We start from the raw sequence: 13,582 nt of genomic DNA on the forward strand, positions 1-13,582 counted from the left end.
TTTATTAGTTAATGCACTTTATACACAAAAGGAAAAACCTAACAAAAGCTCACATTTATTTTTTCTTGATTGATGATAATGTAATAATATCCAGAATGTTATTCTTATTGTTCATATTGAAACCATTGCTTCCCCCACATCCCTCTGTAACAAACTGGAATGGACCCAGGCATTCCTACTACCCTGACTGCCATAGTGAGTGTGTATCCCTGAAGTTAGCCTTGGGTACAGGGCAACTGCCCAGACGTCTAGGTCTGATTAATGAAATCTGAAATCAGTGTTGATTTATACAAGAGAAACTCAAAATGTATATGCACTTTTGGTACTGGGTGTCAAGTATTTCATACACTCACTGCAATGAATCAGTAATATTACTTTTTGGCCTTCTCCATCTAGATTCAATTAACTGAATAAAACTTATTTAAAAGATACAACTTAAACAAAATCCAGTTTTATTGAATGTTATTTTTTTTTTTAAATAACAGGCACAAAAACAATAACTTATTTACGCTTTCTTTCTGCAGTCCTATATCAACTGCTTGTTCAGTAAAATCAGTGGCTGGTCCACAGTTCAGTTGGTCCAAACAACCAAATTGTTTCATGTACGTCCAGCTTCTCTTCTTTGTCTGGCAGATCAAACTATTCAATCAATGGAGCCTGATTTTTTGAGCAAGCAAGATCACTAGAAACAATGTGAGTGCTTAACTATTAGGGGAAGACTTAGGATCGCAAAATTAACTCAAGAAAGTGGCCGTAAGCACCTTTTAAATTGTTTAAGAATATTTTAAAAGCTACACAATTAAATAGAACTTATTTTCACAGTTTTAAATCTAGTCATATTTAATGGAATAGTATGAAAATCTGATCCAATCACATCTGTAACTATGTACATAGAAAATTCTTGACTCTTATATACAATAAAATTAAGTGAAATATTTACATGCCCTTCGTATATTCAAGATTCCAATGCCGTGTCTGAAATTCATTTTTATGGGACTTTAATAAACCAATGGTAAAAAAAAAAAAAAAATATGGACCCTGTGACTCAAGTTATCAGGATGTTTAAGAAGCCTGAAATTAGCCGGATGAACGGTTCATATTATACTCCCTGTATGGCCAGTCATGGTAGAGCACTTAGCTTGTATTTTATATGAAACAGGATGTCCAAAGAAATGGAGCAATAATCTTTGTGTTTCATCCACCTCGGAAAAGTGATGTGAGTCGATTAAGTTCTTTACAATTTTCCATAGATATTGATTCTGCTTTCATTCTTAGTCTCTCATCTCGATATACTTTTGCAGCATGTAGTAAATCTTGTTCTAAAAAGAAAAAGCACAGATTATAGTAATGGTACATGTTTTAAAGCAAAGGCAAGCAAGTTTCTAATCCTACACATCACATATGGTACTTGTATTTCTATAAATGGCTGGGGTTTGAAAGTTAAGAAATTAAATGTCTAACCACTTTGTTTCAAGAGTACATTTTGATTCCTGGCCACTAAAAGGAAACTTTTGAATCCAAAGATGTCCTGGTACAGGGCTGCAGCAGCTCAAATTCAGTCATGTCTGGAAGTCAGGGTGCTGTTCTCAGCCACTGGATATCCATGACAGAAAAGCTTAGTATATTGGAACACTTTTTATATCACAATCCCAGGAGTGTCTGTATTGTAGACCCTGCCAGACAAATGTAATTGCCTCATATGCCAAGGTGAACAGAAACCTAAGCCTTGGTGTTGCCCATTGTTGTATTCTTGTTGAATTCCCCCCGAAGCTCCCTAGCCTGTGTACGTGAATGATGCACAAACTTGGTGGCATTACATGGCGTCACATTAGGGCAATAATGAGGTTGCTTTGTGGCTCTGCACAAGGTTTTCTCTAATCAATGTTGATGCAAATAGTATCTCTTCCAGCCCTTCTTAAGGCAGGGCTCTCTTGTACCGTGTACTTTGTACCTTGCAGAAAATGCTCCTAAGTCATCAGATTGGCACTAGGCACAAGTATATTTATGAATAGTGTTAACATTAGCACAGTTATACAGGCGATTGTGTGCTTTAACCTTGCCTTCATGCATAATATCACCTTTCTTGACGTGTTTTCCCTATTGACCACACTCCTGAAAAGTTTAAAATGTTTTGTCCCCCCCCCCCATCATGATAAATATCCATATGTCACATAGGCCTTAAAGGAACAGTTCAGTATAAAAATATAAATCTGGTAAATAGATAGGCTTTGCAGAATAAAAGTTTGTTTCCAATATAGTTAGTTAGCCAAACATTAATGTATAAAGGCTGGAGTGACCAGATGTCTAACATAACAGAACACAACTTCCTACTTTTCAGCTTTCTAACTCAGAGTTAGTCAGTGACTTTAAGGGGGGCCACATGGGACATAAATGTTCAGTGAGTTTGCAATTGATCCTTAGCATGCAGCTCAGATTCAAAAGCAACAGTTATGACCCATGTGCCCCCCCTCAAGTCACTGATTGGTTACTGCCTGGTAACCAATCAGTGGAAACCAAGAGAGCTGAAAAGCAGAAAGTAGTGTTCTGGCTATTATGTTACACAAACAGTCACTCAAGGATTTATAGGTTACCGTACAATTTTGGCTAACTATATTGAAAACATTTTTTTATTTTGCACAGCCTATTTGCCTAGCTTTTATTTTTACACAGAACAATTCTACCAAACCAAGCTATTAACCCATTATATTTCTTAACTACTTACTCTGTTGCCTTTCTCTCCAGCAGTTATTTCGGACATTGGCCACATAATCTTCTTCAATGTTTTTCTCTAATTTTTGGAGCAACATGCCATTGTATTCAGACTTAAAATCCTTGCTCACGTAGTAGGAAATTTGAAGGTTTTCTGTTACACGTTTAATCGTTTGACCACTGGGAAAATGAATACATTTGGTACTTTAAATGAAGATGAGAAACCATTGCGCCTCCACCATATTTTAATGTTTAACTTATATATGAATAATACATTTGGTTAGCTGGAAGCCCAGAGACTATACAGGTTTTCTTTTGTATTTGGCTCTGATTGACTCCAGTTGTCTTGATTAATTCTGACAGCTCTGAAAAAAGTGCAAAGTTTATGTCCACAAACCCAATGAAACCAATCAGATAGACAGTCTCACTATTATAACTGCACTAGACCAGTGAAAGATAACTACTGGGTGCTCTGGGTTACTGGACTAATCTTTGCACATAACCTCTAACTACAACCTACACACCTAGATTATAGTTATAAACATCACAGTTGATATTGCAAACAGATTCTGATTTTAGGCCCACATTGTACCATTCACAAAACATTTATGGATATTTCAATATATACACGAAAAGCATAAGCAAATACAATTTGAACAAACTCGGAGAACTCAGCAAAGAGTAGGAGAAATATGAGGATACACAATTAGTTAATGTGCATTAAAAAGTTTATTACTAAGCTGGCAAAAGCAAGTTTCAGCAGATGTACATGTAGTGCAATAATTTCAGCTGAAGCCAAATTAAAATACTTACGATCTTGGATATAAACTGTATGGAGGGTTGGAGACCATCAATTGGCTAAGCAAGGACACAAGAATCAAAACAATTATAGGCATCAGCTGGATAAACATGGAGAAACCACCCTGTGGAAAATGCAGAAAGCAAGATGAAACATCCAAACTCAACAGAAACAAAATGTTTTGTTGGTAGGTACTTGCCAGACTACATTGTGCTTTTTTGGAGCCTACATTAAATGGACATGCCAGCCCATTGGGAGTTGTCAGCATTTATTGGCCTGCATATGACAAAAGGTAGATGGCAAAAATAAGTTATTTAAAAAGGATATTGTAAGCTTCAAACTACTGTGCTTTGCCACCAAGAGGAGTCATTCACAATACCTATTAATTTACTGAGAAGCTGGTACAATGCTGAGCAAGTTGGAAGAAAGTGCAGTTGAAGGGTATCTGCAGCCTTCTCATTGTGTGAATAGGACCATCATGCTTATTGGTTGCCCACTCTATTTTTCCGTGTTTTCTTTTAGATATGGAATGACAACATACTGTAAAGGTACAATAGTTTGCATCTTCTGTGTTGTCTTACAGGATCACAAAGGTAGACTGCAGTCACAAGACAAATTGCTGCAGTGCAACAGACACCAATATCAGAATTTTACACAATCAGTAATAATGACAGCATGAAAAATAAATACAAAAAATATCAACTAGTATGTAACAAGCAGACAGATAACCGTTCTTTACCCCTTAAAATGTCACCTTACTTACATCTGCCCTTTCTTCTTCTCTATCATGGCCACTATGATGATGATGCTGGTGATGGCTGTACCTAGTCCGTCCGTTGGAAAATGTATGCACGCTTCCTAGGAAGAAAGGGAAAAAACACATTTCATCTTATGAGATATATATAGATAGATAGATAGATAGATGATAGATAGATAGATATTATTAACATGTATTTATATAGCGCCAACATATTGCGTAGCACTGTAAAGTAAATGTGATTATACAACTACATCACATGAATTACATACATATAATATATGGAGTAACAAACATCACAATCAATACAGGTACAAAAAGGTGAGGAAGGCCCTATGCATAGGCATACAGTCTAAAGGGAAGGGAGTAATACACAAGGTGTGGGCAAGATCGAATTAAGTGGGTGAGAAATGTGGTATTGTATGTGGTGTTGCGTTTGGTAGTTAAGCAGAGTGAGGGTAGGCTTCTCGAAAGAAGTGCGTTTTCAGAGATTTCTTGAAAGCAGAAAGGTTGGGCGAAAGTCGGACAGACCGTGGGAGAGCGTTCCAGAGGAGGGGTGCAGCCCTTGCAAAGTCTTGAATGCGAGCATGTGAGGAGGTAATGAGAGAAGAGTTGAGTAGTAGGTCAGTGGATGAGATAGAGATAGATAGATAGATAGATAGACATACACACACACTCTCAATTTGGAATACAGCATTCCCAGGCCAGCACTTCCCTTAGTAAATCAAGTGAATTTATTTTTCACACATCATTTATTCTTCACACATGCTGGCCTGGGAATGCTTTATTCCAAATTGAGAGTATATGATTGATATTTGGCCGTGCACCCCTGCAATTAATCTAAAAAATGTTTGTATTCCGGATTTGACTACATAAAACGCACTGGAATTATACAGAAGAACAGATGTATGAATTCGCTATTGCTCCTACATAAAACTACATACTTTAGTGCAGTAATTTCCTGCCACCACCAGCGTACAGCAACGTATTTCTCTTGCACTCACTTAAAAGTGATACTATAAAGAAACATTTTGTTTGAACTAGATTTTACCAGTGTACAGCTTGTGGAGGGCACAGAGCTCAGTTTTAAATTAATATAATATGCATTGTAACATGAACTTGCATAGATTGGTACCTGATGGAAAGCCTCCACCAAAAAACATATTGAACAAATCTTCAGGTGTTATGTCTGCTTCAAAGCCTCTGTGGTAGTCAAAGCCACCATTTCTATGATTGTTCTGCACGTTATCCTCACTTCCAGTAAGGTCGTATTGCTTGCGTTTCTCAGGATTACTCAACACTGCATAGGCATTTCCAATTTCTGAGAGAAGTGTTTAAAATAAATGTTAATTATGTTCCAATTCTTATTTTTTTCCTGTGAGAAAAAAATGACAGTAACAAAGTCTAAAGAAGCTAGATGACCACTGCCACTAAAACAAGGCATAACATTATACAAAGGCCTCTAAAACCTTATAAAACAAAAGTCCAACTTTAGGACTGTACAACAGATGCAAGTGTACAAATGATCCTTATGCAAATGATCTTATGACCTGTGCAAGTGCTCTACAGAGGTCTTTGTACATCTTCACTGTTTTCATAAAATTTGGCCCCCAAGCTATTGATAGATGAAATAATTGGTCTATAGGTTAACAAAATGTTTTACAGCTATGCTATAGATTTCTGTCCAATTACAGACAACTCTAAGACCAGATCTTAATAGACTGATAAAGAAATGTAAGTACACGATTGCACTAAAAAAGAGCAGATGATATTTACTTAAGATTGACACCACTATGATTTACATAAGCCCTCTTATTAATTCTGTTGATGGGCTGTATATTAATGTGGCTGATACACTTATAATAGGTTATTCGTTTCTGCTAAAGCGGTGTAAGTTTTAAAGGTATGCGATTTGTTATATGGAAACCTAAAACTCCAAATTGCGGAAAGGCTGTCTTCCATAGATTCCATTATAATTAAGTAATCCACGGTTTAAAAAATGATTTCCTTTTTGTCTGTAATAATAAAACAGTACCCAGATAAGCTGGCCTTACTTTTAAATGCTTCTGTGGCACCAGGCGCATGGTTTTTATCAGGATGAAACTTCAGAGCCAGCTTTCGATAGGCCTTTTTTAAATCCTCCTCTCCAGCATCAGGACTAACACCTAATACTTCATAATATGTTTTGCATTTCTTTATCCTGCAAAAAATAAATAAATGACAAACAGGGTAAGGCAGGTATCTGAAACTATGTGAAAATAGGTTGCCTGTCACTTAAGTTAATTACATATAACCAGTATTATAGAAAGAAGATTGCTTAGACTATAGTGCCATGGTCCTATCAATTGAAGGAAAAGGTAAATATCAAAATCTGTGGTTGTGGTTAGTCTCTACCACAGCAAAAATGTAGTGTGTAACGGCACACTCATACGAATCAATATACTATAGACTTACATATTTGCTTTAATTTTTTTATTTAGTAGCAGATAAATTAAAACGAACACCCATATGTCAATTGGATTTCAAAAACCAATTAAAAGGATTATACAGATAAAGCACTTGTGAAGTGGAACTTGTAAATGATAAAATGTGAACCAAACATTGGCATTCACAGGGGAAATTCTTTAATTGACTGTAACAGGATTCTCTTCTAGTTTTCATTATGTCATGAGCCAAGAAATATTATCCAGTCTTGGCAGAAGTAGAATATGTCTTTTCCTCTCAGGATGGAAAAAATAACAAACATAATATCAACAGTAAAGCCACAAGGAAATAAAAGTGCAAAACTAACCTATGACTCCACCTATTTGTGCTGCATATCATTTTACTCATTCAATTAACTATGAAATGAAAAAAATGAAACAAGTTTACGGCTATATTTTTAAGAAAATACCTTATTGCAATATATTGCAAAAACAAACAACTGATTTATACAACATGACTTGGACATATTATGCAATATGTCCTGTAGTATTGCATGTTTAATGTGTTCCATTCATTACCTAAAGGAATAACTAACTTAGACCACAAATACAACCTTTATGTGATAAACAGCCATTTCTGTATGTTATAAACAAATAATATAAAGCATAATAACACAGAGGGGCCAATGTAAGATTAGAGCTCACCACTGAACTCACCCGCTTTCTATTCATTCCTAATTGAGTTTTAGAACTGTATTTATGAAATGGTGAACTTTTTTTTTACCCATTGATAAATACAATTAAAAAAATCCCTTAAGGGTTATAGCACCCGGACAGATTCGGAGAGATTTAGTCGCCTCACGAGGAAACTTTGTGCGACTTCGGAAATCGAAGCGCCGTGAGTGCATTACCGCAGGCAATTTTTCATTTTAGCTGGCGGAAGGCAGTTTGGGGCGAATCTGCCCGTGTGCTAAAACCCTAAGATTGAACAGAAAGTGGGCGAGTTTTTCAGTGTTAAACTCTAATCTCACTTTTTGATAAATCTGCCTCTGAATGTAAAAAGAAAGGGCAAAAAGTACTATATAGCTTTTACTACATCACCTCAAAATGGGTTTCCCTTGATTTGACAGACATATATAAGCAGTACCATGTCCATAACAAAGATGCAACATAAATTAGAAGTAAAAATTATACACTAGTATATAAATAATTTACGCTTTAATTTCTAAATTTGTATGGTCTTTTTTTAAGCAACACTATTCTAGTTTCTAACTAGAAACAGAACGTTGCTTGCATCACAGGCCTAAATATTAATATGAAGGGTTCCCAACAGAAAGTGATAATGATAATTAAAAAATCTACCATCAATCAATTTGCAGTCAGGTTGCAAAAGTTTATGACACTAGAAGCTGATATTTTTAGGGTGAAATTCACTTTACAAATTACATATTTCTATGGTGTAGACAGGAGGCAATTCACAAGCAGTTTTTAGTCTTTCTTCTGGTATTTACATTGGTTATTCTACATATCTCCAGTTTCCCATGAAGTGAAGCTAATATTTTTGCAGGCTAGAGTCATTCACACTACCTGTGGAAATATCCATAGCTAAATGATGAAGAAAGATTGCATTATTACATCACTGCCTAGAGGGTTGCTACTATATACTAACTCCCTTGGGTATAATTCTGGAATTCTGTTAACTTTTTTTTTTTTTTTTGCTTTTATTGGGCATTCTTGCTGTTCTGAAAAAAGGAAAGTCATGAGTCCTATTATAGTTAAAGAAGAACCTTTTTTTTTTTTTAAGTGGTTTATCTAAAGATTCATTTAAAAAAAAAAAAAAAGATATCTGCCCAAAATTTTCTTTTAGTGGGCTTTGTTCTGGCATGTCATAAGTGCTATGTTCAAAAAAACCCCATTATGCTCTGTTACCACTTTGGGTTTGTTTTATATTGTTTATGTCAGCGTGAATATAAAATTCTAAGTATTTTTCAGTATAGTGTGACATGGTTTTGGAAAAATAAGTGTAGTACAGGGGGCCCTGCAAAATGTGGGAGATGCAACACTGTAAAGGAAGGTTGTGTCCCCTTTAAATGCTTTTTACTGTGTTATAGAACAATTCAAGACATTGAAAATACTGTACCTTTGTACTCCATCCACCTGGTCCTGTGTGTGACCCTTTCCTGTATCTCCACTGCTATCTTTCTCAGCTTTGGGTTGTTCTGTACTCTTTGACATTTTTTCACTTTGTGGTCCATTTCCCGCTGTGTCATTTTTTTCAAGAGCGTCCAATAAAACTTAAAAAAAAAAAAACAATGTTGTGGAATGGTCACATGGGTATCAAGAGCTAGCATTTTATAAAGAATACCTAAGGCGTAATGTACATATAGGTTTTAAAGCTTAACTAAAGGCCTTTATTTACATAGCTCTTTATGGAGATTGTAAATTCTACCGATGGAGATTATAAACAATTTGAGGTCCATGCATGGGCCAGTTTCATCAGGAGAATGAGACATGTGGAGAATATACTAAGTTCTTGTACATACTGTCTAGTTTGGAATAAAATGAAGGACCCCTGCAATGCAGTAACTACGCACTGAGCCATGTGTGTGTGTTTTTTATTGCCACTTAACAGCATAGAACTACAATGCAGCAGTCCAATGCAAGTAATGTAATGAAGCCCTTGGTTCTTACCACTCACCTACGGGGTACTAGCTGTCTAGCACTAGTTCAAGGCACCAGAGTAGCACTTGACTCCAACCAGAAAGGTAAGGAATGGCAAGGTAAGGGATACATTATGCTGTGTGGAGGTTGGGTAAATAGTCCTTGTTATCAGAAATAGACTATGATAGAGGTTTATATTTGGCAGTTAAGATACTGTTTATGCTTTTCTAATGTCTTGGTTTTTAATGCCACTTACAAAATGCATCTATTGCCAAAAGTACTCCTGCCATGAGGCTAGGTAAGACTATTGCCTGAGGCTCAGTCGCCCAACAAATTATCCGGGGCAAAAAAAAAAAAAAAAAAACTTTCTGGTAATTGAACAGGATACTGGCTCTTTCAGTATAGAAAGTAAAATCGTTATCTCTGTACTAGGGACGTGGCCGCCAAGACCCACTCTGTAGCCCCTGACAAATTCCCCTGCGCATGTAAATATATATATATATATATATATATATATATATATATATATATATATATATATATATATATATATATATATATATATATATATATATATATATATATATATATATATATATATATATATATATAAATTAATTAGTTGATGGTTCCAATTACTTCCATTCTGAAAAAAAGTAAATGTTAATTCATATTTATAGCCACTTATTGGAGGGTTAAAAGGCCAGCATACAACAAAGCCAGGATACAACTCATGACTTATCAATGAAAATCTCTTCTTGTAAATTGATGATGTGCTTTCTGTATCTTCCCCCCCCCCAGGTCTCACATATATTTCACAGTACGGCTTAATCTCAAAAAAATCCTTACCTGCAGTATAGAAAGCATTTCTAGTCTCTGTTTATTACAGAAAGTGTTTCTGTTGGGTTTCAGAAAGCAAGGTGGCCTCAGTAGCTAAACAGTTTAAGGTATGTACAGACTGAAAAGCTGAAAAAAAGAGGGGGTTGTTGGTGGGGGATGGGTTATTGGATCAACCCTTGTGCCTTAGGCCATATACATATTGGCACGTTAGCTATTTCAGTCCAACTCTACGATGCTAGAACAGATAAGCAATAGTTGCTGCGACTGAGTGTCACGCAACATTGCCATGAGTCGATCAGACCTGGGTATCATTATTAATGTACAGATATTTACAAAGTCGTATTTGAAAGGTGCAAGGCTAGACTGCACGAGTCTCAGAAAGCCTCTTTACTTAAGCTATTTAATGCAGCTAAAGAAATCTGAGACAATCTGTTACCTTTGTAGAAATTAGCTCACTATACAGATAAGTACATAATCATGTTATATCAACAATGATTGACTCTATTGCAAAATCTATATATACTATATATTTTTTTTTAAATATCACACACGTGTACGTGTGTGTGTGTGTGTGTGTGTGTGTGTGTGTGTGTGTGTGTGTGTGTGTGTGTGTGTGTGTGTGTGTGTGTGTGTGTATACAATTTTATTTTTTTAAGACCAAACACACTGGCCAAAAAAAATAAATAAACATTCAAGCCCTGTGAATACAAACTACACGTACCAGTTTTTACTGTATTGGACCATTTGCTAAATTGGAGAGCCATTAAAGGGCAAGTCAACCCCAAAATGAAACATTTACCTAAATTAGTTATTTATAAAAACAATTGCTATTGAAAGCTGCATTTGCTTAACACCTGGTACTTTTAAAACAATGTGGCAAAAGTCTTAGTTCCCCAGCAAATAATACAGACCCATCAATAACTGCCTTGTCTTACATTGTTTCCACAGTCTGAGCCACCAGGGCAGAGAATAGAAAGGCACAGACACACTGCTTTCAATAGCAATACATATACAAATAACTTAAAAAAACATAGAAATGTAATGAATGTATATTGCAAAGTTGCTTAGAATTAGGTTTTATTTTATTAGGCAAAAAAGTTTTTCTGGCGGACATTCCCTTTAACAATTCTTATTTGGCCACAGTTGCAGGGAGGTGAAACACTCTGCTTTACTGGTATCATCACATTAAAGTGATCCACTCAGCAGTGAACTCTACACACTAAGCAATGTGTTTATCACTGAATGGAAGATGCAGAACCTATTATTAATTTAAGGCTGAAGTAATTCCATATCACCTATACAAGCCTTAGCTAGCCTCAGCAAACACAAACTTATCTTTGTTTTTTGTTTATACATGCATGAAACCAGGTACTGCTACTATGTCCAAAACCATGTATTTACATGCAACGTTCATGGATGTTTGCAAAACAAACAGATGCTTAAGATATGCATATACCCAGTGTACTCCCACTGTTATCACATTCTCTGTCCATAATTAGATTTTCTTTGTGCTAAGAAAAAATTTACAATGTTGTGTAACTTTTCTTTTAAAAAGTGATTTAGTTTCATCTATCGCTGTATACAGAGTGGTTAATCATATGTCTACTCCTACTGTACCTGCTACCTTCTCATAACAAAAATAAATCTTGATTACTATTTTACTGCTAGTTGTTCCAGAAAAAGGAAAATACCCCAAACCCCTTGTTCCATTTGCCTCAGATTGGGGGGGGGGGTCCTTGACTCCAAAATACAATGGGCTGGTCAGGTGCCTAACTCAGCCCAGCAACGCTCCTGACCCTAACTCAACCCGGCAACCATCCTGACCCTATCCCAGCCAGCAACGCTCCGGATCCTATCCCAGCTCGGCAACATTCCGGACCCTATCCCAGCCTAGCAACACTCCGGACCCTATCCCAGCCTAGCAACACTCCGGACCCTATCCCAGCCTAGCAACACTCTGGACCCTATCCCAGCCTGGAAACACTCTGGACCCTATCCCAGCCCGGGAATGCTTCTTATCCTAACCCAGTGTGCTCCTTCATTTATCACGATCATTACCTTGGAATAATTTATACAAATTTATTTAGCTGTTTTTAGGTTGAGCTACAGTGTTAAAGTCATGACAAAGAAAAACATTGATACGTGGTTCCCACTGATAAATTTGGTATCTGGAAAGCTTTAAGTCAAAGCCTCTGTTTTGTACCAGACCTGCACAGGCTGAACATGTTCCAACAGTGAAGAAAAGGTCTACATCTAATTGGAGTGTAATTTTATTTTCGGTTTGTCTGCTCTGTTGAAAGCTGCAAGTAATCTCTGCTGAAGCACAAATATCATGGGTCTTTTAGCCAAGGCATAGATAAAAATGAACATTACTGTGTAGAATACCAAAACATGGCCAAATGCCAGGAATTAAAATGGGTTTTATTTACGGTTTATTTTTTTTAATTATTTAATTAAATTTACACATCACACAATGAACCGTCATCAAGATGGGTGCTTAAAAGTGTTCTTTTAAAAAACAAATGTATATCTGGCTTATTCTAGTTGGGTGAGGACTTCATCTGCCCATTGATGCTCTCCTGTCCTAAAGGGTCGGCATAGTCCTGCCAAAATGCAATCTGTCATCACCTACAAACCAAAATCTGAAAAAAACAGAATGGATGGCATTGAACATAAACGGTAGGTATAGCTGGGTATGAATCACCAAGCCAAGGTTATAGCAGTAAATAAAAATAGTGACAATCCCAATTTATGCCTCTAAGGTGTGTACCCACAGCTCTCTGTAAGGGCAATCAAACAAGGATTTCTTGTCCAGCTAGCTATAACAGGTAAGTCAAGGGCCAAATTAGTGTAGGATAGAATCTTAGCAACTCGCTGCTGATTTACATCTACACAGGTATACTGCTCCCAAGCCAGCAATTTACATATGCTGCTGCACTGCTGGCACACAAAACCCCCACATTGCAACATAGGTGCATTTGCAAGTACTACACCTGCATTTTATAGGAGGGCAGTGTTACACTGAATTTGTCTTAAGTACATGGTGTATCTTACCCCTCAAGTGTCAGTTATTGTCTACTGCATCCAAAGTGGCCTTGCCCTTAAAGGAGAAATAAAGCTTAAATAAAGAAGTAGGCTATAAATGTTGTACATTATGTTTTGGTCTTCTGTACCAGCCCAAGGCAACCACAGCCCTTTAGCAGTAAAGACCTGTCTCCAAAGATGCCCCAGTAGCTCCCCATCTTCTTTTCTGCTAATTACACATAGAATAGAAATGTCACAGTATAAGGCTGATTACAGATAAATACTACATGGCAGCACAACAACCAGTGCAAATAATCAGTCCTGTAACATCATCTTATATTACAGGCCAATCTCATTTTCTGCTTGATA

At 36.5% G+C, this 13,582-nt stretch overlaps 1 protein-coding gene across 1 annotated transcript in view; it reads right to left on the reverse strand.

The window, feature by feature from the left end:
- Positions 1 to 435: 435 nt before the first annotated feature.
- The window catches only part of dnajb14.S (DnaJ heat shock protein family (Hsp40) member B14 S homeolog), a 17,189-nt gene continuing 4,042 nt past the window's right edge, over positions 436 to 13,582 (reverse strand). The window contains 7 exon segments of the mRNA NM_001087175.1: positions 436 to 1,319; positions 2,723 to 2,889; positions 3,523 to 3,632; positions 4,272 to 4,366; positions 5,401 to 5,586; positions 6,320 to 6,465; positions 8,829 to 8,982. Coding sequence (NP_001080644.1) covers positions 1,195 to 1,319; positions 2,723 to 2,889; positions 3,523 to 3,632; positions 4,272 to 4,366; positions 5,401 to 5,586; positions 6,320 to 6,465; positions 8,829 to 8,982 — 983 coding nt within the window. The 3' untranslated portion in view covers positions 436 to 1,194.

The sequence above is a fragment of the Xenopus laevis genome, chromosome 1S, assembly GCF_017654675.1.
Source record: "Xenopus laevis strain J_2021 chromosome 1S, Xenopus_laevis_v10.1, whole genome shotgun sequence".
NCBI classification, from domain to species: domain Eukaryota; kingdom Metazoa; phylum Chordata; class Amphibia; order Anura; family Pipidae; genus Xenopus; species Xenopus laevis.